General features: G+C 34.9%; 1 protein-coding gene across 1 annotated transcript in view; it reads right to left on the minus strand.

Annotated features, from left to right (window-relative positions):
• The window catches only part of LOC142334995 (uncharacterized), a 384,183-nt gene that overhangs the window by 47,784 nt on the left and 319,035 nt on the right, over nt 1-17,364 (minus strand). Inside the window, exons 84-93 of the mRNA XM_075383322.1 lie at nt 16,045-16,064; nt 14,703-14,907; nt 14,026-14,280; nt 11,590-11,742; nt 10,835-10,971; nt 7,995-8,223; nt 6,067-6,201; nt 5,607-5,714; nt 1,182-1,319; nt 562-721 (exon numbers count right to left, since the gene is read on the minus strand). Of these exons, the coding sequence (XP_075239437.1) occupies nt 562-721; nt 1,182-1,319; nt 5,607-5,714; nt 6,067-6,201; nt 7,995-8,223; nt 10,835-10,971; nt 11,590-11,742; nt 14,026-14,280; nt 14,703-14,907; nt 16,045-16,064 (1,540 nt within the window). The remainder of the gene's footprint in view (nt 1-561; nt 722-1,181; nt 1,320-5,606; nt 5,715-6,066; nt 6,202-7,994; nt 8,224-10,834; nt 10,972-11,589; nt 11,743-14,025; nt 14,281-14,702; nt 14,908-16,044; nt 16,065-17,364) is intronic.

Consider the following 17,364-nt stretch of genomic DNA (forward strand, 5'->3'; position numbering starts at 1 on the left):
TGAATTTTTACTTCGTGAAAATAGGTGGTGCTAACTTACTTTTGCCGTTCAGTAAGTGCAACTGCGACTGTATTGCGTGCGTCACGTCAATTTTCACTCTATGTGGAGCAAATTTATTGTTAATTTGTGTGATTGAGTTTTTGTTCGCACCTGACGTACCTCTCTCAAACATTATTTTTCGTTAGTTTAATTCGTGGAGATAAGGTTACCTGACTGTGTGTCCCTCTAGTTGAAGGTTATTGGAGAGCAGCTAATAGAAGCAACAGCAATCTAGACAGATTTTTAATCGAAATATAACATCTCATCTTTAATAAAAAAAGAAAGTTTTATTTTTCGGTCTGTTTTCTATTATGGATTTGAAACTGCAGATCTAAGATGCTGTCGCGCGGCTATTTGCTTACAATCCGTCAGCTATTTTGTTATAACTTCGGTCCCAATTAGTTTCGTCATAGACTAGGACATTGATTCCCGATAGTGTGATCAATTGCTCTCAAACAGAGTTGGGTTCTGACCGTGCTTTTGCGCGGTTTTTTTTTCGAGCATTTTCCCCAAAATACGAACCTATCATCTCCCCCATTTAGTGGCTGACATAGATCTACTGGGATTGTGCAGTTGTCACCCGTTCGGCCCTCCAGACATACACACTGAGGTATTCCGTAGTTATCCACCTCACATGTACTGTCCACCGGACAATCTGTCTTGTTCGCACAGGGATCCTCTTCTATATGAACAGGAAAACATTCTTTGTTCACGCAAATAACACAATCGATGGAAGAACCGAATTAACCATACGAAGTAATAAAAGCAGATTGCTCATAATAAAAGCTTCTAAAAAAGCAGAATTTCTTGAAAATCATTAAAAGATTTAAAATATTTCTTAGCAACAATACCAAGTCGATACTATCTTAAACGGCAGTCTTACTATGATAACGAGAGGAACGCTGGGGGAGGAACAAACGGAAAAGATCTCGGTATAATTACTAGATGTAATTTCTAACACTAAAAGATCTTGATGACAGTTTAAATTGAACGAGACATATTTCAATGACACTGAGCAATTTTAGATTTAAAAACTGAAGAAATGTAAAACAGAGAAAATATCAATTATCCGCTCATCGGGGCACTAAACTCCTCAGATGCGCAAAGACGTGTTGATCTACATCTTATGTGCACATACATACCTTCACATTCTTCGAATCCGTTTCCAACAGTTCCATTCTCACATTCACACACTGCATTGACCTGACCGGGCACTCCTGAGCAACCAGCACCCTCAGCGCATCCATCGCCACCGCCACCTCCGCACGGTCCATCGCCCTCTGAAAAAAACAATCATCTTGAGCAAACAAGATTTCTAATTGAACAGTACTCAAAAGTATTTCGTAAATATATTTCTCTGCAAGTTACAAAAAGCAGAGAAATACAGTTACGAAAACTATTGGACATGAGAAAAGGAAATTTTATGACGCATTGGCTGGGGCTGATAAAACGAAAAAAAGCTTGTTTCAGGCATATCAAACAATTTGCAACACGAAAAAAAGCAACATATGCAACGTTGAGACAAATATTCTGAACAATTTTTTTGCAAAAATTGGCGAAAATCTGTCTCGGTCATCTAAACCTTCTTTTATAGAGAACAGTAAAATTAAAAGAATTGAAGAGAGCTGCGTTTTCTTTCCAACATCACCAAGTGAACGAAGTAAAATTATAAGGTCTCTGAAAAACAAAAAGTCTGCTGGTCATGATGCGTTAAACAGCGAAATGGTTAAGATTTCCTTACCGGTAATATGTTATTACTTATGCAATGTTTTTAACACCTGTTTTGAGAAAGGATATTTCCCTTTACCATTTAAAAAAGCAAAAGTGATTCCTTTGCACAAGGAGGAGACTAAGATCGACCCTGCGAACTACAGACCCATTAGTCTGTTAACATCGTTTTCTAAAATTTTTGAAAGTTTTCATCAATAAGAGAATTATGAGTTTTGTTGGCAGACATAGAATTTTAAATCCAAAGAAATTTGCATTCCAACCAAAAAAAATCCTGCATCAATGCATTAATAAAGTTCTCTGAATCCATCTCTGAGGCACTAGAACACAAACTATCTGGGGTGTCATTATTCATTGAATTAAAAAAGCTTTTGACACAGTCAACCATCATATTTTTATTTCATATGGTTTCAGAGGAAAAACACTCGATTTAATTAAAAGTTATTTCTCTGACAGATGTTTTTTCGAACAATAAGACGTCAAACTACATCGATGTTAATTACAGCGTACCACAGGGATCAATATTAGGGCCAACTTTCTTTCTAATATACATTAATGACATGCCCCAATGCTGCTGAAACTTGGAAGTAGTTTTGTATGCAGATGATACTACCATAACATCGTGCTCAGTTAATAGAAATGCTAATATTTCCTCTGATTTGAAAAACATTAAGAAATGGTTTGATCAGAACTGTTTAACGATCAATGAAAACAAATGCATGCTGATGCCTTTTGGCTGCAACAAAAAAGCTAAATACCTAGACGGCGTTTTCAAAGACGTTCAAATTAAAGATGAATGTAAATATTTGGGTAGTAATTTTGACAAATCGATGAAATTTACGTACCACTGTAAAAAAGTTGCAAAAAAGTTAGCAAAATATTCGGGTGTTGCCTATAGGGCAGGAAATTATTCCACTAAAAATCAAATGTTAAACTTTTACAATGCCTATGTGAAGTCCACAATACAATATGGTCTTTTAATATATGGAAAAACTTATAAGACACACCTTGACGAAATTTATAAGCTGCAAAAAAGAATATGTAGGGCCATTTTCTTTAAACAAAAAACGGATGCGATTAGGAACATCATGACAAAATATCAACTTCTTACCGTTTAAATTTTTTGCTAATAATTTTTTCAAATTTATGTTCGACGAACTGAGACAACCTGAGTCAGCTTATTTAAAACTAAATTCGCTCAGCAACCATCGTGAATTAAGAAGAGTCTCGCACAAACTTTTATCTGTACCCAATTCAAAAAACAATAAAAATTCACTGCGGATCAAAGTTATCGTAGCGTACAATTTCGCACAAGAAAATAATTTAACTCCTGAAAGCATAAGAGAACTGACTCCAGGTCAGCTCAGAACCTTTTTAAGATCCTTTACCTACCTATATAATCAGGATATCTATGAAGTGTTCAATTTATTTTTTTTGACTTACTGTAATTTTGGTTGGTTTTCGTAAATATTATACCGGGTTCTTGCTAGATGAGGCTGTAATCTCTTCAAGGGTCCGTCCAGCCGTAACTTCTTTTAATTAAATTTTGTTTTGTTTAATTAATGTTATGTAGCTGGTAAATGAAATTCAATTCAATTGAATTCAATTTAAAATGCCTGAAAAAAAACCACCATAACCGGAGCCGCTTTTTGGTAAGAGGTTTCATTGAGAAATTATTTGCCTGAAGAAAAGCTTATTTTTCAAAATAATTTTCAAGTGGAGTGAGAACCATATTCCTAATTGTTCAAATAAAATAAAAGTGATTCTTTTCTTTGAGTTATGCCCGCAATTGTTGATATTTTTGATGCCTTATTGCTTAGTCTGAATGGCGAGAGATCTATTCAGGTGTTTTAGTTGATAGCTAACAGTTTTCATAACCGAAACTATCTACGTTTATTAACTCAACGTGAAATTTTGCGTTTTGACCGTAATTGTTGTCGCTTTTGACGTCCCTTTGCTTACTTCTAGTAGTACAGGTAGATCATATAGACTTTTTAATGAGGCGTAAGTGCTTTATTTTAGGTGTTTTAGTTGACAGCGAAAAATTTTAATAACTTTGGGCACCATTTATATTTGTATCATATTAATGAATGTCTGAGTTTTGCTCATTATTATTAATAGCCGCCCTCATCTTCTCAGGCGGCTATTATAGCGCTCCTATTTTTTTACTTCGTCGAACTTTTTTCCGCTTTACCCATATAATGCTTATTGGTATTGATACTAGACCCTGTAGCCTCTCACTGAGAGACAGGAGTAGGTTCAATTACAAAATAACATCAAATTAAATCGTACTAAAAATGTTTTTTTTTACAAAAATCAATTTTTGTCGATATTTTCTTTTCTTTCAATCCCAATAGAGTTATGGGAATCAACGGCGGCTATTTTCCGGCAATCTGCAGGGTATGTGTTTATCAATTGCTCTTGAACGAAGTTCATAGCAATTATTGTAAACGTGTTGGTCTTTTTTAATGCACAGTTTTCGCTTGACCGTTCTGATTTTTGGAGTGACTTTTACGCCATTGACTTTTTTGTGATTCGCGTGATCCAAAATTCTCTCTCAATCACAATTTCAAGCAGCTGAACTCAATTGGCGGCAATTTAATACTAAAAGTTAAATGAAAAGTGCGCCGAAACTAATGCCATTATTCACTTTAAATCTTAATAGTGGTATATCCTAACCTCTAATGTGGTTAATTGAAGCCCCCCCTCGGACTGAAGCAGGCTGCAATTGATTAGAGCTCCCACTAGTCGTTCGCGAGCAATTCTTCCGACGTTTAGTCGGTTATGTTTTTCCTGTCTTTTGACTTGTCTCACTATTGATAGGTAATATGAGCTACCTAATGAGACAAAATTGTATCTATTTTATTGTTCTCAGGTTATAGCTAACATTAATACTGACTTTGACAACTTTGTGTTAAAAACTTAAGATTTTTTTACTCGTTCTTGCTGTTTTTTTGTCTTTTAAAAGTCATTTGTTCCCCTAGTGGAATGGAAGTACTAAATGTTGGTATTTATTTCAAATTTTAATAAATTGAATGTGATCACGGTATCTAAAAATTTACGTGTTTTGATGGTCTCAAAATTGCGCCTTAAGAACCCTCTATCGGTTACGAAGTTGTAGATTGAAGGACTTTTTAGACCAATTCAAAATGGTTTCCACAAGTCTGTTGTACTATTTATTCATTCTGAGGACCCGTAGTGTCAATGTGTAAATGAAGTGTCTTTTCTTTAAAAAAAAAATTTTCTGAAGAAAAATTTAAAATTAATTTCTTTTTTTTGATTCAAGATTTTAAGATTTTTTGTTTATTTTCGTGCATATAGGAACATGTGCTTTGTTGACTTCAATAGCTTTGATGTTGCTGGAAACAAATGATTGTCCTTAGTTAATTCAAAGCTTTGGATTATAACTCAGGACTTGCCTCGCTGTGTTCTGTCCTTTAGCTTGATAAAGTTTTTGGTCAAACATAACTTAACTGGCTCTGGATGATAGTTTTCCTCACTCTCAAAGATTTTGCATACGTTAATTGAAGGAGATAAGGTCAACTGAAATTATGACCTCAAATAAAAGGCTACTCGATGGCAACTAGTAGAAACAACGCATAAGTTATACAATTTCTTCTTATACAAGTTGTTATGAATTTATACCGAATCACAATATGACATCTCAGCAATTAGTAAAAAAGTTCTCTTCTTCGGTTTTGATTTTTCTTCATCATCGTTTTGAGACTGGAGGTTTACTAAGCTATCGCGGCTATTTTTAGACAATTTTCATTTCGTTAACCTTTAAGAAAAATTGCTGCTGAATAACGACTAAAAAGAAAAGAGTGTTTATTAAGTACCTCCTTCGCACATTAGAGGACGACATTCACACTCGAAGCCACCCTCTGTATTCTCACATGTCTCGTTACCAGTGCAGTTGTCCAGATTCAAATTGCATTCGTCCACATCTTTAACAACACAAACACTTTAGCCCTATTTTCACGAAAAATGAGAGGTCTCTCTACAAGTAAAAAGTTACGTATACTGCTACTATGAAAGAAGCCTACTAAGTAGAAGCATAGCGCTACTATAAACAAGCCTACTAGCCTAATCGCACAATAAGATTTTACCTGATGAAAACGGGGAGAACATAAGTTGATTAGTTTTTGATTTAAGTTGTGTCTCCACTCTCAATGAGAGTGTGACTGTTGCACGCAGATGAGAAGCTGTTATTTTGATTGTCGATAAATATTCTTAGTAATTTACTGGCCATTTGTAAATAAGTTTGTTAAGTAAAATCTAAAACTCAAAAATAAGAACCTTCGCAAGTGATGCCGTCTCCCTGGTATCCCTCCTTGCATACACACTTGTACTCTGAGTAGAGCTGTGGCACCACAATCGCATTCTCGTCACACACTTTGGGTTTATCACACTCTTGCGCTTTCGCTGGAGAAGCTAAACACAGCAACAACCAGTCCACTGTTAAATATTAATATGATTATCAATATTTATTTTAATATGTTGATATTATTATTATTATTATTAATAGCCGCACAGCGATAGCTGGGGCTATTATTGGCCTTCTCTTGGTTTTTTTTTTATTTCGTCGTCATGATTTTTGTTAAGACCATATGACGTCACAGCCACTTTTTGTTCATTCGTTCATGCAATTTCAACTGAATTGCATGTGTGACGTCATTTTTCGCTCTTAGTGGAGCGAGTTTTTTGTTCATGCGCGTGATTAAATTTTTGGTCACACTTGACTTACCTCACTCTCAAAAATGACTTCCTCACTTTGAAATTGACTTTTAATTATTTTAATTCAAAGAGATAAGGTCAAATGGGTGTGTGTCACTCTAAATGAAGGTTATTAGAGATCAACTAATAGAGGCAGCGATAACTTATACAGATTTTTATTCAAAATATAACAGATCAGCCTTCAATGAAAAGACGAATTTTTTTGGTCTGTCTTTTTTACTGTTTTTTTTAGACTGTCGATCTACAAATCTATTGCGGCTATTTTCTGGCAATCTGCCAGCTATGTTTATTATTATTATTATTATTATTATTATTATTATTATTATTATTATATTATTATTATTATTATTATTATTATTATTATTATTATTATTATTATTATTATTATTATTATTATTATTATCATTATTATTATATTAATTACTATGTTAAAATTATATTCAAATGATTAATAATGTTTATGTCCATATCAGTCCGGCTAGATAAAAAGTTTTGCGAAACCCCCATTTTATTTACCTTTCTGAGTAGAGAGAGAACCCAAATTCGAAAACCAGAACTTCAAATTGAAAACCAATTGTGCAGTCAAAACCAAGCAGCAAAAATTAAAATTGTCTGACAAAACTCTAAAATCAAAAACGTGTTTAGGCAAATTAACTCGGGAATAAAAGTTTGTCATATTCGACAAAAAAACTTGACCACTCCTTTGACAACTTCTCATTAAGGATAGTAAATTGTAAGCCGAATTGTCTATCTCGAAAAATAGCTTAATGAAACTTCAAACAGATATCAGACATTTGTGACATCCGAAAATTTCAAAGTGTTTACGAGTCGGCTAAAAGCTGGACGGAACAAGAGAACAAATCAAATTATTATTAAAAAAAAACAGTACGAAAAGGAAGTGGAGTAACTAATCTCTGATCCTGAAAAGTGATTAAAAATGGAACAAATTGACCTTTTCAGTAGAAACTTTAAACAGTAAAACTTGTTTTAGAAATGTTTTAACTGAGCTTTTGCTCGATCAGCACAAGAAAATACCAGTTAACAGACAAATACGAGCGTTCAAATCCTATTTCTACCTTTAAGAACGAACAGCTACAATTTAAAGATTATAATAATGTTAATGTTACTGATACTGTGATTAATTTATTTAATATTCGAAAGCATGTGGAAATTTAACCTGAGGGTTATAATCAGAATAATTTATACATATTTACTTCAAAAAAACTTTTTTTCCTGAAAATGCATGAATCCCTCAACCTGTTCAAAGTTAATTCATCAGTCATTTAAGAAAAATGAGTCGTGTTTCTTTTGAAAATTTTGTTGTTAGTAATATTTTCCACCACTAAACAGTTAAAAAGAAACTACATTTCCAATATGCGTTGAGTTTCGTGATATTCGTAAGTGCAGTTTTGTTTAATGAACGCATCAACATACAGAAATGTGAAAAAAGACGAGATAAAGAACAAAGAAAGCAAAGGGAGGTTCCTAACGGTTGGGATCGTCGCAGTACTCCTCGAAGCAGTCAAGTTCAGTGCAGAAACATTTGAATCCCGGCTGGGATGGTGAGAAGCTCTCCATGTTTGCACATGTCTGGCTCTCCAGCTCACAAGCATCGTCATCTTCACATTCATCCACATCAACACACACTCCATCTACCAACTCTTTGTTAGGCCCCTCACACTCGCACGTGAATGACCCAGGGGTATTGATGCACTTTTGCTACAAATATCAAAACGATCACCCAGTTACCTTCGAAATCAAGTTGCTCTCAGACGGCCGCAGTTTCATTTTTCCGGCCTTCTATGACAGAAGGAACTGAACGCTAGTCTGACTATTTCGTTGTCATCTTTGACCCCGCCTAACTAAATTTTCAATCCTAAATCCCCACCTAAAATTTCAATCGCAATATAAATATACGTTAACATAACCGACTAACAAACAGCTCCCAACCGAGCGGTGAGTGGTTGGCGTCGGTAGTAGCCAGCTGGGGCTTAGGGATAGTACCATTAGGGGTGGGTGAGCAGAGTGGGCGGGGGGGGGGTCAATTGATGGGGGGTTGTGGGGGGGGGGGGTTGAGGGGGAGTGACTTCTAAGATTAAAAACAGCCCTTCTCACGTGGAATTATCTCCTCAAAACAGTTTTGATGAATCGCATACTTAGAGACTAGTCAGGCGTGCGGATCCCGTTTTTGGGTACGAAAAATCAAAAGGGTCAGACGAAAAATCGGTCATACAAAAAAATCGCACAAAAAAGACAACGGGACTAATGTAATTGCTACAAACTTTGTTTGAGAGCAATTAATAACCATTAAGTCACAAAGTTTGTTCGAATTTCACTTTTGCCGAGAAGATAGGAGCTTATTAGCAGTAGCTGGTTCCTAAAATTCATGGAATAATTCATCGAGAGGAGGAAATAATATACTCCTTATCTTTTAGGGCAGACTTTTCCGTTTCAAACTAAAAATTTGATGCCAATAACCCCTGTAATTTTTTGGTTTGATTGCATATAATTTTTTGTTGAAAATAAAGCACTTATTCTTTAAAAAAAATATTTAAAGCCAAAACATGAAATAGAAAAACAGCAATTATTGCACACATTTGAAAAATTGTTTCATATTGCATTAAATTGAATTACAGAACTGATTCTGAATAAAAATTGGCTCAGATCTCAACGCAACAGCTTAAACTGTCTTTCTTGCATAATAAATCTCGTTTAATTTCGTTTTTTTAAAAAAAAAAACAAAACGGTGTAGATATTTTTTTTACCAATTCGTGGTTTTTACTGTGCTTCCTACGTCCATAAAAATTTAGTGGTCAAAAGGAAGATTTCTATAAGTACTCAAAGGCTATTAAATTATTGATTTTGACTCATTACTGAAATTGTCATCAAACATTATTCATTTTATAGAAGGTTTTGTAAAAAAAAAACATTGAAGTTCTTAACGGAACTTAGTTCTTAACAAAATTTATTAGTGTTAAAATTTCAAACAAATCTATTTTGCTCTCTTCGCTAGAAAATGGAGCAAAGTTTGCGGTTGAGAGGGGTTGAGACATTATGTGAAAACGCAAATTTATGAGCGTCCTAGCTTTAAGATGATTCAAATTTCAAATCTTGATCAGATAAACTTGTACACATTTTTTTATCCGACTGCGAAAAAGATTTTTAAAAAAACTGCGTCACATATATTGTAGATCGGATGTGTTTTAAGAACCTAAAATTGCTGCCTATTTGCGTGTATTTAACCTTCGTCTCAATATTATTGCTCATCATTTACCACGCTTCATGCTTCAGTAGTGCTAATGGAAAATAAAATTCATGTCTAGACCTGGAATTAATTAAAGACTGTCCTCGACCGATTTAAGGCATGAAAAAACTGTCCTCGACAGATTTTCAGTATGAAGAGAATTTGTCTGGACTTTGCGTGATGTCCTCGACTTTGGCTAGAACTAAGACGACCATCGTCGACTTTGACTAGACAATATACCGTGTTCTGGAACTTGGCTGGACAATAAAAAGTCCGGAATTTGACTAGACAAAAAAACGTGCCCTGGACTTAGGTTGGACAACAAAACATTACCTGGAATTTGGCTGGACAATAAAACGTGTCCTTGAACAATAAATATTTTACGTGCAATCTTATTGCTTGTAACTTCAGCATGCATGCTCCATCTTTTGCAAATTAGAAGAACCCACAATCTATCAAAAAATCAAAAATTAGCATCGCTTTTGTAAAAAGGGAGAATTTATAAATTCGAGAGGGAAAAATGAATAACGCTACATTTTCATCATGGCTAATGCGAAGAGAACGACTAGAATTAAACGACCTAGTTTCATTCAATCAACTATTGTGGCAATATAGTCCAGCCGAGATAGCTGCTTTATCTTGAGAATCGGAAAAATTTTTGTGTCATTTAGCAATTTTCCAACTGTTTTCCAGGTTGGACTGCTCTGGTGCAATGCTCGTTTGTCTTCCACCGATGCTGCTTCTGTTTGTACAGAAGCAGAAAAGTGTAAAAAATTCCAAAATGCTTTAAAACAGATTTTTGATCGACACATGAAAAGACCCTGCTCGACCCAAGATAACTTTGAAAAAACACTGCTTCACTCAAAGTGCCTATGAAAAGAGCTTTACTCGACCCATGAAAAGATTAGGCTGGAGTTATGAAAAGAATTAGCTTTGACTTTAACTAGGGTCCTGGACCATGTAATTTAATTCAACATTTACCCCCATCCCCACCTGAAATTAATAGGTCTTCTCATGATTCCAGGTCGAGATTAGAGTTATTATCACTATGTGTAGCAACGAAGAAAGAAACATGAATCAATTTACATTTGGACAAATTCGTTTGTCTCTGCACTCGTCGATGTCTTTGCATTCTCCATTTGCAGTCTCGAAGAAGCCCTCCTTACATCTGCAGACGGAGTCTCCGTTTTCGATCACACATTCCGCATTCTCATCACAATCACCTTCATCCAAACAACAAACAACTTGCAAAAAAAACATTTCAACATTAGCGTTTAATGTTCGCTTACTGACCGCCACTTTAAGTTTAAGTTAAATTTAAGCGTAAATTTCATATCAAATTAGGAAATCAGCACACAGTAAATAATGTATAGGTAAATTTACTTGAACACTGTGCAGGTAAGGCCATGAGCAGGTAAATTTTACCTGCAAAATTTACCCAAAATTCCTTACCTGCACACTATTCAGGTAAATTACCTGCATTTTAAAAAAAAATTTAATGCATAAATTTGAAGCAAAATTATTCCTGAAAAACTGCATTTTGAAAGAAATAATTCGTAATTTGTCTTTTCAGACAAGAAGGACGTTTTTATGAAGCTTCTCTATGATTTTGACGTTCAGCTTTGACGTTAAATTTGGACAAAACTGAAATGGAAATATTGCATCTCTGGTTAGCACAGTAAATGACGTAAAAAAATACATAAAAAATGATGTGACTGATTGACTGAAATCCTTTCTAGATCACAATCAAGTAGGAACCGAGTAGGAACTCAGTAGGATCTGAAATCTCAATTTCTACTCCTTGTCAACGTCAACATCTCCAGTTCGTAGTGTGAACTTACCACCGCATTCTGGCTCTAATTTGTCACACTCATATCCATCTCCAGAGTAGCCTTCATCCTCATTGCAGAAACACAAGAAACCACCAACAGTGTTCTCGCACACACCACCCTGAATGGAACAGTTGTCCTTGTTCAGCCAGCATTCGTCAATATCTGAAAATAAGTGCACCAATCATTATAAGAGAGCTTTTCGTACATGTTCATGTGTATCGTATCATAATCATGCATAACTGATCATGATAATAGCACGATAGTGAGAAAACGCTTGCCTCACTTATACTCTTCAATCGCTTAACCAGTTCAATATGTGATTTTCATGAGGTTGTAGTTTTGCCCACCTTTTTTTCCATTATTCATTTTAATTGCTCTCGAACGAAGTTTGAAGCAATTATTGTAAACGTGTTGGTCTTTTCAATGCAACGTTTTTGCCTTTTGGAGTGGGTTAACGCACTTGATTTTTTTTGGCTTTTGTGATCTAAATTTCTCTTTGTGTCAGCAGCTGAACTTAAGTGGCGGCAGTTCACTAATAAAAGTAAAACGAAAAAAGCACCGAAGTGGGAATAACTTTTAAATTTAAATTTTATTAGCGGTTGGTTTGGTATGTAATAACGGTTAAATTGTTGTAGCCACTAGGCAAAAGTACTGAACTAAAGTTTTGTGGAAACTAGGCCAATAGAAATTAAAACAGTTAAAAGAGGTTTTTCACAATCCACTCGATGTCAAAGTTGTCAAGCGTTCCCAAAAGGCGCCTTTACATGCAAACGAATTTTTGAAAGTGCTTAGCAAAGTATCACTGCTTTCATTGTTTTGCTTCTCTTTTACTCTAACCAGTGTCATCACGGCCAATAATTTGATTTAAAAAAGTAACAGAGAAAGAATGGCTAATGGTCAAAATATTTATTAATAGATTTAGTGTAAATAACTTAGAACAACCGGTTGAAAAAACGCACAATTGGGGGAGTTGGGGTTAAAAAACCTTGCAAAAAAGTTCAAAAATTAAAAATTTGGGATCAATTTTAATTGTTTTTACGCTGTTTTTCTCTTAGTCAATTGAAATATTCACTTAACTATTTTATAATATCAATCGGATATTGCAATACCTCCTTGAGGCGTTTTAATTGGTATTCACCTAATCTCCCAAAAACTTTAGTTCAGAGTTTTCACCTATAATGGCTACAAAAACTCCTTTCGACTGATCGAGTTTTCGCTTAATATCCTACGCACCTATAATAACCTCTAATTACTTCTTTGAAGCCCCACTTGAAAATGTAGTTACCCCGCTTCCCGTCTGAATCAAGGCGCATCAGATGTTTGTATTTCAAGCGGTCACGTTTAGAAAAAAGCCGGGCTACACTGGCTGTGCATTAGGCCTTGTTTAGCGGGCATTTAGAAATTTCTTTTGAAAGATGTAATTGGTTTCACAGGAAAACACTCATGTTTCGGAGAGCTAACGAAGTTTCCGGACACTGGAAAATTTAACCAATTTCAGCTTTTCATTTTCCATAAAAAACGCTCTTTTACATTTGTTGTAGATTTTTGTCAAAATTCACTTAAAAACAACACCTATCGCAAAACTCAACTTTTCGGCACCGCTACCGTTGGCCGTTTTCAGCAGTTTCTGCATTTTTCGGCCTATTTATCTTTAACATAAGATATACAATGATTTCGATTATTTTGACTGTTTTAATATCATGTAAATATTATTCATGAAGTTATGTCTTTTAAGTTTGTTCAGAAATTAAAGCAATTAATGTGTATTTAAAGAAATTAAAGTAATATGTATATGGCTACACTGGGGTCAGAGGTAGCCATACAAATTACTCTTCCACCTAAATCACTCAGTGTGTCCAGACTGGATGTTTTTTGTTTTCTAAAACGTGAAAAACACTCATAGCAATTATTGCACAGTGAAAATTGTTAATTCCGCTAAACTGTTCTCATCTTGCTTCTTTATTTGTTGAACTGGTCTTAAGATATGCAAGGAAAACCCATCTGCATCTGCGACATTTGCCGCGATCTTTTAAAACAGTAGAAGCAGTTGGAAGAAAAGTGGAAGAAGTTGTACAAACAAGTTTTATACTTCATCATTTTTTAAGATTCTTTATTTCTCTAATAGCACCCAAATGAATTGCTCCCCGAGGGCATGAGATTGCTGAGCAGCTCTTTTGCAGCCTTGTAAGACTGTAAGAGTATTCACCAAGACATTTGATGAGGCATAAATTCGAAGAGTGAAGCGCGGTTATAAAAGTTGAAGACCCTCCTGCCCCGAACCTTTACGCCCAATAAATGTGTAGATCAGTTTCTGCTTAACTTTCCAAAGAGCTCCAGTGTTTAAAATAAAGACGCAGAAACTTCAAACAAGATATCGATTTGCATATTTATAATAAGGTAGCTATTGGAGTAGTAGTCAACACAGTCATCAAGAGAAATTAGTACCTGTGCAGATGACGCCGTCTCCACTGTATCCCTCGTCACAAATACAAGAAAAGCTGCCATTGATGTTGATGCACTCGGCATTCTCGGAGCAGTCGTTCAGATCGGGTACCAAGCACTCGTTAATGTCACTGCACCCTATATCCTCGCCCCAGTCTATGTAACCAGTGTAGCACGTGCACAAATAACTGCCAATTGTATTCGTACAGTCTGCATTGCCGATACACACACTTGGCACTTGATCACACTCGTTTATGTCTGAAACCAATTATCAATAATGATAGTCAAAAGAAGCATTCGAAAGTCAATTTATCATTAGGACTAAAACAAATTTATTAATTTAAAATAACTCATGATTTATTTCACACTTAAAGTGATATTAATGAATGCTTGGATGAATTGCAGATGTAGTTTTTGTGTTTCAAGCGTCTTTAACCTTTTGGTTGTAAAAAAAAATTTATAAAAAAACAACCCAATTCGAAGACGAGAATATATAGAGACACAACACGTACCAAGTTACAACAATTTCAAATCACATCAACTCAAGCGAATGAAAATTAAGAATATTTGAAACAGCATTGTCCAAAAAATTTTTATATCAGGTTGATTGATATCTTTGATCGTCCGCACATATCAAAATTGAAATAGAAGGTCAATTGTAATTTAATTAGTTGACCAACCTTTGCACACAAAGCCGTCGCCTTGAAACCCAGGCAAGCATGTGCAATTGTATGCACCATTGGCTGTTGCATCGCACCTGGCCTTCTCGTGACAATTATCCAACTCTCTTGCACACATGTCGATTGCTATACAAAAAAAACACTTCAAAACATAGGTTATTAATAGGCTAATACTATATAAACCGGCCTTAATAGAAGTATGATACTAAATTTGCTCCATTATAGCCCCCCAATGCGGTAAGTTTACCATGATGGGGGGCTATATGTAACATGGCAACTAAGCTGGGAGAAGGCTATGATGGGAAAGATCCCAATCCTCTAGTCATCCTTCTAGCGCCAAAGCAAAACCTCTGTTTTGAACTTTGTGACCTTGTGTTGGGCCATGATTGATCAAAGAATCTGCAAGATGCTTTCCTTAATACCATACATACCAAACGCTTTAACAAAAATGGGTAGGAAATTGCAAGAAATTGTTTGCTTGTGAACTGCTAATTTATTATCAGGATTGCTTTTTACCAACACCTTGATTGATGTAAAACGTTGTGGAGTTTTTCGATTTCCGGAGCGCGAATAAAAAATTCTTTGAACTTGTATATTATATTTTTCACAGCAACTCGATCAAAAATTTTTGCCACACCTCTAAAAATATTGTCTGTAGGACTACAAAATTTATCTAGAACCCTAGAAACCATTAAAATCATTAAAGTCATTAACGTCCTAAAAGAGAAATCATCATCAGGAATTGATGATATCAGAAATAGTTTGATTAAGGAAACAAAATCCCTTACATGCAAGCATCTTGTTTATCTTATAAACAACTCTTTTAAATATGGTAATCTCCCAATTGTATTAAAACGAGCAAAAATTGTGCCACTGCATAAGGCGGGAGCAACAAAAGACGACGTAAACAACTACAGACCAATTTCACTGCTCATTGTAGGGAGTAAGATATTTGAACGTATCATGTATAATCGAATTTATACATACTTTGAAACATTCGATTTATTTAATCCTAATCAGTTCGGTTTTCGAAAAAAACATAGCACAACTGATGCCATTGTAAAGTTGACCAAAACCATTCGTGAAAACAGCAATTTGGAAGTTTTCACCTTTTTTGTTGACTTAAAAAAGCCTTTGATAAGATTGACCACGAAATCCTGTTAATAAAACTTGAATTATATGGCATAAGAGGCGTTTGCCTTAATTGGATTAAAGATTTTTTATCACAAAGACAGCAAAGTGTTTCGGTCAATAAATGTAAACCCTATTGGAAGAAATTAAACAGTGGAGTTCCACAAAGCCCCATTCTTGGCCAACTGTTCTTCTTGATTTACATAAATACCTGCCAGACGTACGCCAATTCTGCAAAATTGTTCTCTTTGCAGACGATACAAACCTCATAGCAGGAAATATTTGTTTTCATTCAATACAAAAAGACTTAGTCAAAACAGAGAAGAAATGGCTCAATACGAATAGGCTGTCACTAAACGCTAAGAAAAGTTGTCAAAGGAGTATTAAAATAGTTAACAGTGCCTCTAATTCCAATAGGCGTTGTAATTCTAAATTAAGTTCTGTTAGTTTACCTGAATCAGAAAGCTGCAAAAATCTTGGAGTACATGTAGATAAAGATTTAAGTTCACAACGCATTTTGAAGAGGTAAAAAAGAAATTGTCTATTCAATGCGGAATTGTGTCAAAGTTAAGGCAATATATTTCAAAAAGAGTTTTATTGCTATACTATTCTTCAAATATTAAACCAATAATTCAGTAAGGCATTTTGGTATATGGATGTGTTAATTACAGCACCCTTGAACCCCTAGTTTGGTTGCAAAAGAAAATTCTTAGACAAATTTCGCTCCTGCAGTACACAGCAAATGTCGCCCATCTTTTTGAGAAATATAAAATCTTAACTGCTCACGAATTGCATGTATACGAATTATTAAAATTTGTGATGAAATCAGTGAATAAAATGCATACTGACACTTATCTCAATGATTTGTTTTCCTGTGAATCGCGATTAACCCATTTGACAAGAAGGTCAATGAAATGGTTGTTAAAAATAACCAAGATTTAAACGAAAACATGAACAGAATTGACTGAGATACAGAGGTGCCAAGCTGTTTAATTTTTTAATGGAAAGCAATGTTCTGCCACCGAATTTTGATCAGCTCTCTGGTTTCTCGTATGTCATTTTGGTGCACAAAATTAGGGATAACTTCATTTTATCAAATTTTAAGTTAACAAAAACTGTTTTCTCCTAATCAATTTCCCATGTTCACAATTTGAATTTTTTTTAATAATGAAAAAAACCATCACACAAGGCTTTAACGTGCTGTTGCCGGGGTTTATGAAGGGGTTAAAAATTTGGTCGAAAGTTGAAAATTCCTTTAATTTGTTGAGAATTTTGGCTTTTATCTTATGATTCTTTGCAATTTTTTTTGTTTTATTTTTTTTTGCATTTTTACATCTCTTGACAGGGCAATTTCCAGTGATCCTGTTGGATCCGTTAATGTTGGAGCCCTCTCTGAGTGTTTTGCAATTTTCTGTGTAGCCCAATGTTAACTTGAAGCTTTCTGATCGTTATGAAATATTATAGTTTTGATGTTCATTTATACTCAGAGGAATAAACTCTCTCTCTCTCTCTCTCTCCTCTCTCTCTCTCT

Source organism: Convolutriloba macropyga, chromosome 2 (genome assembly GCF_964194025.1).
Source record: "Convolutriloba macropyga chromosome 2, txConMacr16.3, whole genome shotgun sequence".
Taxonomy (NCBI): domain Eukaryota; kingdom Metazoa; phylum Xenacoelomorpha; order Acoela; family Convolutidae; genus Convolutriloba; species Convolutriloba macropyga.